This window comes from Peromyscus californicus, unplaced genomic scaffold (assembly GCF_007827085.1).
Source record: "Peromyscus californicus insignis strain IS unplaced genomic scaffold, ASM782708v3 Scaffold_22__1_contigs__length_63687245, whole genome shotgun sequence".
In the NCBI taxonomy this organism is placed as follows: Eukaryota; Metazoa; Chordata; class Mammalia; order Rodentia; family Cricetidae; genus Peromyscus; species Peromyscus californicus.
Genome location: NW_026294525.1, coordinates 39,484,500 through 39,500,241, shown reverse-complemented (window position 1 = coordinate 39,500,241; position 15,742 = coordinate 39,484,500). Strand labels below are relative to the sequence as shown.

The window sequence follows — 15,742 nt, the reverse complement described above, 5'->3', positions numbered from 1 at the left end:
TGTGAGAGTCTTACTGACACACACGCCACTTACATGATGTCACTGTCTCATGCCCTTTCTCAAAATGCTATTTTTAGCCTTCAGGGAGTTTGGAAGGTCAACACTGTTTTCCCAATAATTGTGATTAATTACTTACCTTTTCCTACCCTGAGCTTTACAAGAGAACTTCGTGCTAATATCGTCACTATTAGCATGAAGTTAATCAGTGGCCACACACAACATTAGGCATGTTGATCTTCACCAACTTGGACTCAGTGAAAAAAACAAAGCAAAGAGAGAAAGGCAAGTTTCATGGAATAGTCTTACTGGTGCCTAGCGTTTATAATGCCTTGGGCTTGATACCAAGTACTGCAAAAAAACAAGCACCCAAGTCTTGGACTTGCTAGCAAGCGCTGCAAAAAAAAACAAGCACCTGCAATGTATTAGTGCAGTTCAAGCTTTGTTGAGTCAATGTCTCCTTGTTGATCTTTGTGATAGAATAGGAAGCCATCCTTGCATTCCCACTGCCTCCTAAAGGTTGGCTTGAGAAGCATCAGGGAATTGAATTAGACTACACAATTTTCCCATGTGATGGCATTTTTGTTTTTTATTTGGAAAAGACAATTTAAAACTAGCCATCTAGGCTCAGGAGCTTTTAGACATATATTTTTTTAAGTGAGCAGTGAGTTTATCACTGTAGGGAAGAAGGCTAATGGTATTTGTTGTCAGAAATGAAGGATAACTTTTAGCTTTTCTGTTCTGAAAAAAAACCCATATGCCATGGTGAGCCTTATAACTTCTTAGGACTTGCAGATGTCTCTTGATAAATCAGATGTTAACATTAAAAATTGTGACTTCTTAATTTTATCTAATTAAATGTTCCAATGTTTAGAATCCCTATATCAATTATTAAACTTTTAAATTAACACTGCAGGTAATGCTACAGTCACTCATAGATGAAATACTCATTCAAAGTTGGTGTTAATGTTAAAAAAATAAAAAAAATTCTTAGTTTCAGTTTACTTATCTTCAGTTCACAACTTCAAAAAATGAAAAATAAAAACTACCATTTTTAAACTTGGTATAGTATCAAGCTAAGTAAAGTCTATTAACTAGTCCATTTTTCCCAATGCATGACACTTGATTTTCTATGTATTTGAACATTTTTTCATAAGAACATGGGGTTAGTTCCAATGTGCACCAAAATGCATAGAGATTCAGATAACTTTTAGAAAACAGCATAGAATTTGTAAATTACCTACACACACCCTCCTCTGTCCTTCCAATTCTTTCTAAATTGTTTACATACCTAATACACTATAAAGATGCTACACAAATAATTGTTACACTCTATTGTTTAAGCAACAATAATAAGGAAATGTGCATAATTAACACGTTGCTTTTTTTTTTTTTTTTTTTTTTTTTTGGTTTTTCAAGACAGGGTTTCTCTGTGTAGCTTTGCGCCTTTCCTGGAACTCACTTGGTAGCCCAGGCTGGCCTCGAACTCACAGAGATCCGCCTGGCTCTGCCTCCCGAGTGCTGGGATTAAAGGCGTGCGCCACCACCGCCCGGCAACACATTGCCTTTTAAAACAGTATTTCCAGTCTGTCATTCATTGTACCCACAAAATTAAAGCTTTTGCTTTGGAGGTCTTCAAAGACAACATGAACATGAGACATGGAGTGGAGATGCAAACACTAGAATAACATGTTTTTTTTCATTAGTTCTGTCATTTAAAAACATAGACAGTATAAAACAGGCATATTTTTATTGTAAAAATTTAGAAAAGTTGTTTTTCATAACTGAATTTTAATTTTGTTAATTAAAAATAACCTACATGTATTCAATGATGTGATAAGGACTGAGAAAAAGGGTAAATAAATACCTTTTGGTTCCTCCAGTAAGTTCTTAAGTCTGAAGATGATTTGAGCCTAAATATTTTTCAGAACATCAGGGCAAGTACATTCTGACATGATTAATTATTTTATGGTTCACTATCATAAGGAATTATAAAATAGCAGTAAGAGGGGCACATGGTCAGGGAAGATGTGTTTATTTCACAAGATGTGGGAAAATTAGGTAACTGTCAAAAGTCACATCATTACCTTGTGTGATTATGCAAAACCCTCTTCTGAACAGTCCTCTTCCCACCGTCCACACTAGGGCTCCTGTACCAAGCTTTGTTTTGGCCCACCCACCAGCTCCCAAATCAAGACATGGAGACTTCTTATTAGTTATGAATGCTTGGCCTTATCTTAGCTCTTATTTCTTGCTACCTTGTATAACTTAAATTATCCTGTTTGTCTTCATCTACATTTTGTCTCAGTGCTTTTTAACCACTCTTACTTTCTGTAAGTCCTATTTTCACTGCTTCTTGTGCCTGGTTTCTGGATACTCCCTGGCTTTCTGGACCTGGACATGTCCCTCTCTTTCTCCGTCATTCTCTTCCTTCATCTTTCTCTTCTCTTTCTCCCAGATCTCCCCTTCTATTTATTCTCTCTGCCCACCAGCCCCTCCTATCCTTTCTCCTGCCTAGCTATTGGCCATTCAGCTTTTTTTTGTTAGGCAAATATGGTGCCTTAGGCAGGCAAAGTGACAGGAATGCAACCCAGCTTTACATAATTAAACAAGTGCATCATAAACAAAGGTAATGTAGCTAGAGTTTTCCTGCCTGGCCCATAGTCAGGACAAATCTCTCTCACCCACCAGTCCCACAGCCGCTCAGACCCAACCAAGTAAACACAGAGACTTATATTGGTTACAAATTGTATGGCCGTGGCAGGCTTCTTGCTAACTGTTCTTACAGCTTAAATTAATCCATTTCTGTAAATCTATACCTTGCCACATGGCTCGTGGCTTACCAGCATCGTCATGTGCTGTTTGTCATCATGGCAGCTGGCAGTGTCTCTCTGACTCAGCCTTCCACTTCCCAGCTTTATTCTCCTCCTTGTCCCGCCTACACTTCCTGCCTAGCCAATGGCCAGTCAGTGTTTTATTTATTGACCAATCAGAGCAACACATTTGCCATACAGAACATCCCACAAGGTAATGCGTGTTTGAATCATTAGCAAAGGCAGCAGAAACAAATGTAACACACCTTCACATAGTTAAAGTAATATTCTGCAGTATTAACAAATGTAACACAGCTTTGCATAGTTAAAATAATATTCCACAACAGGCTCCAGCTTATTCTTTTTTTTTCCCTTCAGTTACACAGTCAGGTTCATCAAAAGGAGGGAAGATGTTTTAAAGACATCACAGTCTTGCCTTGAATTGACTACTCCAAGTTGTGATGTGGCCTCTTAGAAGTCCACACTACTTGAAATTCTCAAGGTAGTGCAGGATATTTGGTGAGAGATATTTTCTTCTGAGTGGAGGTGGATGTTCCAATTTCTAATTGAGACACTTCTGTTGGAGAATTTTAGGAATCAAAGAAGCTTTAAAAGATGACCTTACCCTTTCCAGAGTACAGATAAAAGTGGGCTCTGAACATTGTTTAACTGACAGGGGTCTAGCCTCCTCTTGATCTTGGTCATCAGTTCATAGGAGGGAAACACAACCTTCACTTCAATAGTTGGCTTTTCTGGCCTTCATGAATTTTAACTTTTTTTTTTCTCCGCAAAGTTTAAAATTTATGATATGAGAGCATTGTAATTATATTTTTATGCTTTCACTGCAAATTTAATAGTTGCCCACTGTAAAAACCTTAGTGTCTAATACTAGATTCCTCCGTGGTTGTTTTTATACAATTGAGCCACAACTAAACTATAGACTGTGGGTAGACATTAGCTCCATTTCTTACTTACCATGAGTAAATGCTTTATAGTCCGCTCCTTCAGTTCTTATGCCACTGACACTGGGATAATAGTAGTGTGCAAAATGTGGGATTTTTGAAGATTAATGTCTATATATTCATGCTAAGTTAGTGACCTGTACAAACAAAAAGTACTTATTTAAATTAGCACCTACAGTCATTGCTATAGTGGTAACACCTGTTATCTAACGATACTAGCTGTTCTTAGATGTTATGTTCTGTATTCTTAAATCAAAGCGTTGTAGGTTTTTCTGTTTAATGAGTTATTAACTTTCAGAATTTATACGCACATAAAGACAGACATATATACCTACATATCATAACATATATATAACACTAAAGATGTGTGTGTGTGTAATATATATTTCTATAAAACATACATGAGGTTTTCTCTACATTTTTATACTTGTTGCTATTTCAGTTGTTGATTATTTTTGAAGTAGTTCATACCTGACTACCTCTCTGTTTTGTATTCACTATAATTTTTACCTTTTGACTAGATTCTGTTTATGTGGGTCCATGCCAACTGTTTTCACTAAATTTTTTTAACATCTTAAGTACCTACAACTATCCAAATAGCTTTGACTTGGGCTTCATCCTTTAGATTTGTATGCTCTGAGTCCTTTCTAGTGGTGAGTACGTTGTTCCCTCCTCCTGCTCCCTGCCTGATGAACTCTTTAGACTTCTACCTGGAGTTTTCTTTCATTTCTGGTGCTCACACTCAGTTACAACACACTTCCCTTTAGTTTGAACTGCTACAAAATTTTACTTCACCATCTGCATAACTTTTCCTGTTTTATGTATTTCTAATTTTAATTTTCCTTTTTAAAGTCTAAACATACATTTCCATTTGATTGTTGGTCTACATTGGAATGTATTAATTGTATTTGTCTAAAATTAATACATAGAAAATATAAACCACTATTTCTTCCTAAATTTATTTTTAAAATATTTCTTTTATTTTCAATTGAAATATCGTTACATAATTTCTCCCCTCCTCTTTACTCAATACAACTCTTTCTACTGCCCTCCTTACACCCTCTCAAATTTATGGCCCCTTTTCCTTGATTATTATTGTTTTATATATGTGCAAATATATGAATACAACCTGTTGAATCCATTTGGTGTTATTCGTAGGTATGATTTCAGAAATGACCACTTGGAATTGGATAACCAATTATGGAGTTTATTCCTGGAGAAAACTAATTATCTCCCTCACAGCATGCATTAATTGCCTGTAGTTCTTTGTCTAGGGATGGGACCCTTGATATTTTCCACTTCCATATTAGGATGTCTTCTGTCCATGTTGCCATCACTGGGTTGTATTTAGGTACATATATTGTTGCTGCATCATGGTTGAAATTTCCATGTCATTTTGAGGAAATGCAACTTCACAACAGACTTCCTGACCCTCTGGCTCTTCAAATATTTCTACTCTCTTCTGAAATGTTCCCTGAACCTTAAGTGCAAGAGCTATGTTGTAGATGTGTGCACTGGGACCAGGCACCCAGTCATCATTTGTCTTCTGCATTTTGACTACTTGAGCTTTCTGTATTGGTCTCTGTCTTCTGTAAAGAGAAACTTCTTTGATGAAGGGTAAGAGCTATAGTTATTTGTGGATGGATATAAAAATACATCTTTAGGATGTATTATGAATTATGCTGGTCAAGTAAAATAGTGGTTTTAGATTCTCCTCTAAGATCCCTGGCCTTACTAGCCCAAGGTAATTGACAAGGTTTTCAGTGCCAGGCATGATTTCCCTCCTGCTGATTGGGCATTAAGCACAATACAATAGCTCTTCGTTACTGCCAAGCTCTAAGTGCCACTATTGCGCTATTAAGATAATCTTGCTATGCTGGCTGTTGTTGTGGTTCATGGACATCTTAGCTAGGTAATACTACTGATTGTGTCTCCACTTGGGCAGGTTGCATAGCACTTTCCAGTTCCGTGAAAGTTAAACCTAGCTTTCAGGTCAGATCCAATTAAAATCTTCTAAGTCCTGTGTCCGAAGTACATGATGTGACCCTTCAGCAGTAGGGTCACAAATATTTAAGAGGAGTAAGCTTATTCCAGGTGTGGTCAGAAAGTGATACATTCACAGAAAAGTTTACAGAAATATGAGAATATGAGCTTGCCTATTTTAAAGGCCACAGCCAATGATAGCAGGTTGTTCTTAGGGTGGAAAAAAAAAAAACCACATCCTTCCCTGCCGTCTCCAGGAAGGCTTGCCTTAAAAATCTATTTTAATTGAAGGAATCTCAATAAAATTCCTCACTGTAGACCTATAAGATGATAACTATGAATACTGTTGATGTTTATAAAATTTTAGTACAAATAGGAAATAATTGGTTACATCATTAAGCTTCCATCAATGTATAGAAAGGTGCTTTGTTCATATTCTCTATTCCACCAACTGTCCTTGTCCTCTACCCTCTCCTGCTGGTATCTTTTGTCCTCCAAAATATTCTTACTTATGCTTTGATGTCTATGTCTGTCTATCTATCTGTCTGTCTGTCTATCATCTATCTAGCTAAACCTAGGCTCTGCACATGGGAGAGAGCATGCAAAGTTTATCTATCTTCATTGTATCTCAGTATTACTCATAATCTTCATCCTCCTTCCTTTCAGAGTCCTTCCTCTTACCACATAGTCCACTTTTCTATTCATCTATCAATTATCTATCTTTTTATCTATCTATCTATCTGTCTGTCTGTCATTTATATATGTATATATTATTATTATTATTATTATTCCTGTCATCTCTCTCATATATATGTGTACATACACACGTTTATGTATGTACATGTATATTTATATATATGCATCTATAAATATATATATACAAATACACACACACATATATATATATATATTACAGTCATATAAAAAAACATGAAATATTTTCTGATGACTTCTAGTTTCACCCATTTTTCTGTAAATGACATAATTTTCACCTTGCTTATAGTTGAATAAAATTTCATTGTTCGTATGTTCCACAGTTCTTTTATGCATTCTTTTGTTGATAGGCATACACATTGGTTTCATGACTTTGCTGCTGTGAATAATGCAGAGTTAAATGTGAGTATTTAAATATCTTTTGTGTATGCTGACAGATTCCTTTGTATATAGAACAAGCACTGGGCTAGCGGAATCATGCAGTGGCTCTACTTTTTTTATTTTTAACCTTTCATACTTATTTCCATGTGGATCCATCAGAAATGGGTGGGGATTTCTTTTCTCCATGTTCTTGACAGCATTACCATCATTTGTTTTCTTGGGGTAAAGTGGACTCTCAATGTGGTTATAGATTTCACTCTCCTGATGACTAAGAGCTCTTGCTATTGTTTTTGTGATTTTACCAGCATTTGTATTCTTTGTGTGTGTGTGTGTGTGTGTGTGTGTGTGTGTGTGTGTGTGTACCACAGCATCATTGTGGAGGTCAGATATAACTTTTTTTTGTTGGGGGATGTTTCAAGACAGGGTTTCTCTGTGTAGCTTTGCACCTTTCCTGGAACTCACTCTGCAGACCAGGCTGGCCTTGAACTCACAGAGATCTGCCTGTCTCTGCCTCCCAAGTGCTGGGATTAAAGGTGTGTGTCACCACCGCCCGGCATCAGCTATAACTTTTAGAGCCCATTTTTCTCCTTCCATCATGTTGGTCATAGGGATAGAACTCAGATCATGAAGCTTGCCAACAAGTTTTCTTACCCACTCTGCCACCTCCCAGACTTCTTTTGATTGTTTTTTTTCTTTTTTTTTTCTGGGGGGAGGGGTATATATACCATTTATTTGCCAATTTATTGATTGGATTTTTTTTTTTTTAGTATTGGCTTTTTTAGCTTTTTTGTGTATTCTAAATATTAAAATGATCCCATGTGTGGCTGCAAAGACTTCATCCCACTCTGTAGGTTCTCTTCAGTGTGCTAATGGTTATTTATTGCATCCCCACTTATCAATTATTAGAGTTATCCCAAAATGTTATGACATCATGATCTTTGATCCACTTTGAAATGACTTTGGTATAGGCTCAGAAAGAGGGATATTGTTTCTTTCCTCTACATATGAATATTTCATTTTCTCACCACTGTTTCTTGAAGAAACTATCTATAATGCAATGCATGCTTCTTACTACTAAATGAAGTGTCTATGGCAGGTGGGTGTCTCTGAGTTTCTTATTCTACTCCACTGGTATACGCATACACATACACACACACACACACACACACACACACACACACACACACACACACACACACAAATATACCTGTTTTGAACTGGTGCCATGCATTTTTTCTTTTCAATCATGACACAGTAATACAATTTAGAATCAGAACCAGAAGTTATGAAAACTCTAACATTGCCCTTTCTTCTTGCAATTGCATGCCCCCAATGGGATCTATTCTTTTGCCTTGGGGTACTATGTTTAGGGCATCTTGCTATAATGGTTGTAGAAAAGTTATATAACTGGTGTATCTCACCTTTTAATGGCTTATTTCATTAACAAAACTATTTTTCCTTTCTTCATCAAGCTTTTTTAATGAATAAAACTTAAAAGCAGACATTCATTGAATGGAAAATTAAGAACTAGAATAAAATATTAATAAAATAAATACCATGAGTGTCCTTTCACCTAGAAACAATGAGTACTTTTATTAAATTAAAAAGGGGGTAGAACCAAACATGACTGACCAAGAAAAAAACCCAAAAAACAACAAAAAAAGAACAAGTCAATGAAATGATTCCTAATGATATTGTACTGTACTCTTAGATCAGTGCCTAGCCCAATGGTCATTAGAGAAGCTTCCTCCAGCAGCTGATGGGAGAAGATGCAGAGAGCCACCATCAGACATTGGGTGGAGCTCAGGGAATTCTGCAGAGGGGAGGATGAAGAATTGTAGGAGCCAGAAGGGTCAAGGACACCAGAAGAACATGGCTTACAGAATAAACTAAGCAGGCTAATAAGGGCTCCCAGAGACTGAAATGACAATCACAGAGCCTGCAGGGGTCTGCATCAGGCCCTCTGCATCCATGCTGTGCTTCTTTAGCTACGGGTTTTTGTTGTACTCCTAACAATAGGAGTGGGGGTGTTTCTGACTCTTTTGTGTCCTTGTGGGTCTTTTTTCTCCCTACTGGGTTGCCTTGTCCAGCCTTGGTATCTGGGTACATCCCTAGTCTTATTGCATCTTGTTATGCAGAGTTTGGTTGATATCCCTTGGAGGTCTGCTCTTTTCTGAAGGGAAATGAAAGAGGAGTGGATCTAGGGGAAAGGGGAGGTGGGGAGGGGCTGGGAGGAGGGAAGGAATGGGATGCTGCAGTTAAGGTATAATGTACGAAAGAAGAATAAATAAATAAAAATAAAATTTAAAAAGTACCACAAATATGTACTTTTTAATGGGGATATACTGAACAGCCAGAATTATAAATTATACTTAGTATGATTTTCTTTATTAGTCAATAAACATACTTCCACAGGTTAATTTGTAATCAGTTGTTGACTTCTGAAATTTATATGTTTGTAAGATAGTTTCCCCAAAAACCTCTAATGTTGGACAGTGACATCACTTTCCATGTATTTATGATTCTGTTGCATTCTGGTTCTAGAGAAATGTATAAATGTGTTATCCATAGTATCTTGGACCCTTTATCCCCTCCTCTCTTCCAGTTTTTTTTCAATAATACATACACACACACACACACACACACACTATATATATATATGTATATAATATGTATGTATATATACATATATACATTTACATATATGAAAGAAAGTTTAATACACAAAAGAAACAGACTACAACTATTCATGGTTTCCTTCCAAATATTTTATTTTATGTTTATTAATTGTTTTGTTTTATATATGTGGGTGTTTTGCTTGTATACATGTCTGTGTACCAGGTATGTGTCTGTTGCCTTCCAAGGCTAAAAAGTGTTGTTAGATCTCCTAGAACTAGAGTCACAGACAGTTGTGGGTTGTCATGTGGGTGCAGAGAACCAAAAGTGGATCTCTGGAAAAGCAGACTGTGCTCTTAATTTCTGGGCCATCTCTCTAACCCCATGTTTGAAATTATATCCGAGTTTTATTTTTTGTCCCAGTGTTTACCCCGAAATAAGTTTCATATGTATTTTAATGAGCTGTCATCCATATTGTTACAAGTTATATCATGAAAGTCATCATGTTATTAAGCTGTGTAAATAAATAATTATGTTTAACATATATCTTTCAAAAGCAGTTTCCCATTTTTTTTAACCTTGTAAACATTCCTGAAGCCAGAGGTTTTATATACAATACTCTTTTGCTATTAACTTCTAATTTGAAATATTTTGTTTTATATTTTGGTTTCTGTTTGTCTCATTTTATTTTGAGGCAGGTTTTGCTGTACATTTAGATTGGCTCTGAACCGAATGTGTAAATCAGGCAGGCTTTGAACTCTTGGGGATTCCCCTGCCTCACTCTCCTGAACACTAGGATGACACAGTGCGCCTGGCTGATAAAATGTCTAGAAATCAATTTCCTCTCCCAAAGTTATATATAAATTGAAGCCATGGACCCCATATGAACAAACCATTGTCCAACAAATTTTAATTCCGCTCCTGGCTTGCAATGGCTTTCTTTCCCTATAGAAAGCATACAATATTCAGTTTCCACATTTCAAGGGAAATATATTTGTCTTTTCTTAGGAATAAATTCTGATTTATGTAAGCCAGATATTGTCAATTATGTTCTTTTTTCATCAAATGATTTGTGGGTCAGGCCATAAATCAGTTCCAGCTAAAGACTTCTGAAATGAAAGGGGGGGCGGTGCATTTCTTAGCTCTTAAAAAATGATGCAGTGAACTCTTCTTTCCCTCTGTCAAATTTTATGATATTATATTTATCAATATTTCTTATAGATTCTCTAGGGCTTTTGACTTTCAATTTGTCAATCCTCTATGTTTTCTAATTGAGCCCTGTCCTCTTCAGTCCCATCACCGTGAAGTCACACAGCACGCCTCATGCCTGAGTGTATTTTATTGGATCATTTCATAGTTCATTAAAAGAACCACATTTTAAACAGTTCAGCTGCAAATAAAAACACCAAGAGGTACTACTGCAAAGCTGTTCTGTACATCTAGCAGAACAGCTCGGGCCTCTGGTTAGCTATCAAACTATTCACTGTGACCAGGCCATTAGTAATGATAACATCCCCTTTGAAACTTACATACATCAGTCCACAGAAGTTCAGTGACTTTTACTCTGTGCATGTCATGTAAGAGTCAGTGTATCTGTTACCCACTGTGCTAGTTTCCATTCTTCTCTTGAGAAGGTACCTGAGGTGTGCAGTTTCTTCCCTAAGAAACCTGAGGAGTTCCATGATCTTTAGTGACCAACATAATACAATACTCTAACCACTGAGTTCATCCTGCAATACTTCTGGTGATATGTTTCTTTATCCATTTCCTTTAGTGTGCATGGTACATGGCTGAAGCTCCCCTTAATATGGAAGAATTTGTAGATTCCATGTATCTCTAAGATTTTTTTTCTTTCCTTTCAGTTAAAGACCATATTCTCAGTTTTGATTAATTTGAGGGCCAATGTATAGAATGAGTTGTGATTTTATAAATGATCCAAATGAAAAGTATTTAGATCATGTTCAATGTTTTCAGTATTTATGTCCAAGTTTTATAGTATCTAAATTTCATAATGAAAATATTCAGTAAGCATCATGTACCATGGAACAAATGGAGTAAAAGCTTCCATCTTCAGGCCTTTTCTGGAAAAGTTTACATGTGTGAAGGAAACCAAATGTTTGTCTGTTTCACAATGCTGTTACAAATGCATGAGGCAAATGATTTATAATGGGTAAAGTTTTATTATAGCTCACAGGTTTGGAAGCTTTAGTCAACAGTTGTGTGGAAACTTGGCTTTTAAAGTTCTGACAATAAAGTCAGTGACAGTGACAGAAGTGTGTGATGGAATATAAGTGACCAAGATGCTATACATGGAAATGCCTTGCATCCCACAGTCTCCTTTCATGACATCTCAGGAGGTCCTACTTCTCAAACTCTCTACCACCCAACAGTGCCAAATGAGAGTCCAAGCCTTTTAACTTTTGGACTTTTGGTAAATTTTACCTCCAAGCTATAGCATCAATTAAATCTTTGTAATTCTCAATTAAAAAAAAACCAGGAGGTTTTGTTTTGAAAATTTCAAGATAAAATTTCTTGAAGGAACTCCTGAAAGTCCAGAAAATTATGTTGTCAAAATATAATTGGTCATAAATGCAATCCACATTGTTTGTGCTCTTTCTCTCGCTCTGTGTGTGTGTGTGTGTGTGTGTGTGTGTGTGTGTGTGTGTGTGTGTGTGTGTGTGTTGTAAATTGTGTTTACATGTAATTGTAAATTTGGGCAGATTATTTGGGCAGATTAATAAATGCTATTTCCCAAAGTGGTAATCATTTTTTCTCATAGTACTCAAAGTAGACTGCACCACTGTATGAATTTATTTTACATCCATGTTGCTAATCAGGTTTGAGCAAGATCAATTTATATTTTTAACTTGATTTTTAAATAAAATGTCTTTGTTCAGCTTTCTTTCTTTTATTTCTACTTTCTTGGGAACGTATTTCCCAGACCACACCTCTCCATGATATGCACATATTAACCATGCAGATAATAATAACAAGAGCAACCATTCAGCCAGAAGACAGTTTGATGACCATTTATTTTGTTCCAGCCTTGGTCTTATGTCTTTTGCGTGCATTTTTATTTAGTCCCTACTGCACTTGGGAGGTGTTTTTTTTTTCTTCTCATTTTTATTTTATAAAAAATAATCTACCAACCAGAGAGATTTTCTAATTTGTGTCTATAATATATCTAACCCAGCAAGTTTTTTTTTTTTTTTTTTTTTTTTAAATCTCTGTACTTCTTAGTGTACATGCTCAGTGCCTATGTTCGATGGTGCTGCCAGAATGTTAGGAGAGTTTTACTCCTTGGCTACTCTAGGGCTGAGGAGAGGGGGTGAGTAAAGTCTGAGGACCTGGGGTCAAAACCACAGAACCCACAAAAAGCCTGATGCTGTCTGTACTACACACATGTAATCCTGCTGTGGCCAGTACAAGAAAAGCTAAACATTTAAGTTCCTAGAAGAGAAGGATGACCCTCAATGAGATACAGGAAGGAACTCTCTGGGTTTCTTTTACATGGAAGAGAGAACAGCTTTACTCTACAATCTGGTGAGTTTAGAGTGTAGAGTGGGGTTAGTGGGAATGTCTGTCAGGTCTTATCTCAAGTTCTAAGGTCATAAGGGCTCGGAGTTAATTCAGGAATATACTTCTCCGAAAGGGTGCACCCTCGGAGCATTCTCCCTGTGGCTATCAGACTGTGCTGTAGTTTCAGTTTTTTCAGAGACTAGTGAATGCCAAGGGGTAAACAGAGACCCACCTCATAAGATTCCTGAGGAATGCTGAAGTTTAGGCTTCTCCTTACCCTCTAACAGTCTGAGAGCAATTTCTCTGTTTACCAGGCCAAAGTCCTTCTATTTAGGTTTAGGACATTGTCATCAACACTGGCATTTTGGGGAAGAGGGCACTTTGGACCTAACATTCCAGCCTTTTGTTGATGATAAGAGGCCACTATAGGCCTCTGGCTACTTCCTGTTGATTGGGGTCTTGAAAAGAGGGAAGTCTGGAATGCTGGTCCAAAGCAAGGGCTCAAGCCAGCAGGCCATGGCAGGAGACCTGGAGAAACTCACTCAAAGCGTCTAGTTTACTGACTGTTGGGTTATGTCACTAATTTTCTCCTGAAGGAACCTGAAAATGCAAGGAGCATCTGTTATGATGAGAAGGATAGAGACCAGTGACTAAGTTGAGGTAGAAGCCAGGCCCCAGAGAGAACCATAGTGAGAATCCTGAGTTGGAGTAGGCCCCTTGTGATTATGGTTTGTAAACCAGTTTGTGTAAGTTTACTTAAATCCTCTCTTCTACATAGCCATACTGGTTCACACATTAGCAACATTCTTCATTGAGGAAGAGACAAGTGGTCCCCTTTTCAGCAGTTAGCAAGGCAAGAGCTTGCTGGTTTTGTGGGAGCACTGTCAGTAATCTACACTGAAATTCTCATTGTAGAGAAAGCTGTTAATAAGCATTTGAATACAGCTCTTGATGTTGAGCCATAGCAAAACCAAAGCCTGAGATGCTATCAACATGGTAAAACCATGGACATTTATCTATAGTAAGACAGAGATTTCCATGCAGGAAGGTGAATAGAAGGAAAGAAGAACTTGAGGCCCCCAAAGATGGTTCTGGATAAAATGAATGTTCTTTCCTTTGCCCTGTGTCCTCATCTTGAGAGCACTAGGTAGATGTAGGCTCTCAGCCAAATGAGAAGCACTTTTCAAGTTTATATTTAGAAAAGAAAGAAGTCAAAGGAAATGTAAATTTTTCTGTGCCTGAATTTTTTATAATTTTAATTATTTTTTAAAGAACTTTAGTAGGCAGTGTTTATAACTATTACCAAGACTGGATTAATAACTTACCAGAACTCCGTTGACTACTACATTGAACTTTGAAGTTTTAAGATCAGGCATATCATCTTTAAGTCACGTTTTTCGTATACCTTAAATCACTTCCTCACATCCTCACACCTTGCATAAACCTTCTATTTTAATCTTCACAACTTGTATAACCCTTCTATTTTTCCTTTCCACTCTGGAAGCATTACATACCTTAAATCACTTTCTCAGATCTTCACAAGTTGCGTAAACCTTGAACTTTTTCTGTCTATCTAGAAATATCCAACTACTTACTCTGAGACACAGGTGATTGATTATTGAGAGTAGTCACCGAAAATGCAAGTCTTTTCATATCTCATTGGAGCATAGAGGAATAATAAAAAGCTATTTTTAAATCAGTAACACCAGCATGGTAGTTGTGAGTTTGCTTATTCATTGGAACCTGTTTGTGGGTTTACCTTTCCCAGTAGGAAACCTGTGAGTTCTAGGGAAAAGGATGCCTGACTTTTAAACTTGAAACCAATTGAGGGTAGCAGGTAGTTGAGCCTCAGTTTTTAAGTTTCTTCTTTTTTTAATTTATTTAAGAGACCCAAGCAATTTATACTTTAAAATCCTTCAATTTATATCCTCAACAATCAACATGTCCATCGTTGGCATCTAAGTATTTGATAGCCAGAAGTGACCAGGCAGCTTCCAGGGATCCCAGACCTGTTTGCTGCTGTAGCAGCAGGTGGCAGGGGTGTGAATTGTCCAAAGAAGATAGAGCCAGTCTGCTGTGACTCTTTGTGATTCAGAATATGAAGGAGCTAAGACTAGAGGAACCAAGAGGAGAATAGAGGAAGGAGTATACTGGTGTTGGCTGACTTCTTTAGCCGTCTGTCAGTGAAAGCATTTTCCAAACTATATTGTTAATTGGGCTTGGTGGTCATCTATAACCTGTTCAGAGGAGCATAGCCTGCTTGGCAGGAGCCAGTTGAAGTGAGTGATGAGCTTTTAGCTATGAACCAAGCATAATAATCCTGAGGTCCTGGAACAGGCAATAGAAGCCACTAGGCTTTATGACAGACAATAAAGAGTGTTATACAGTGAGAGAATGGGGTTGAGAATACCTCTATAAGAAGGTACTGTATGACAGGTTCAAGAGATATGGTATTAAGGGTGACATGGGTAAGAGGTAGGGTCCCAGAGTAGGATCTTAATGAGAGGTGGGGTGATGGTAATTCATTGAAAGAGAGGAGATACCCATACTTTTGGAGTCTGGACAAGGAGAGGGTGAAGCATCAGAGTCAGCTGGTGGACAAGGAGGCTCTTCAAATGCATGAAGGACAAGGGAGATTTCATAAAGTGTTGGATGAATAGAAAAGGAAAACTTTGATGTAGCCCAGATATCCCTGCTGCATCATGGGGTTGGGCAGCTAGATGTATTGAGGGAGGAGAAAGTGATCAGGTGGACTCA

At 37.2% G+C, this 15,742-nt stretch overlaps 1 protein-coding gene across 4 annotated transcripts in view; it reads left to right on the top strand.

Moving 5' to 3' along the window:
- Window positions 1-15,742, top strand: part of Nkain2 (sodium/potassium transporting ATPase interacting 2) — a 1,070,529-nt gene that overhangs the window by 224,816 nt on the left and 829,971 nt on the right. For 3 of the 4 annotated variants that reach the window (XM_052751298.1, XM_052751297.1, XM_052751300.1), the window contains exon 1: window positions 6,767-6,871. The exons of the other annotated variant lie outside the window; for it this stretch is intronic. In XM_052751298.1, the coding sequence (XP_052607258.1) occupies window positions 6,782-6,871 (90 nt within the window). In that variant the 5' untranslated portion in view covers window positions 6,767-6,781. Of the gene's footprint in view, window positions 1-6,766; window positions 6,872-15,742 lie in introns of those variants that run through there. 4 annotated transcript variants of the gene reach the window in all.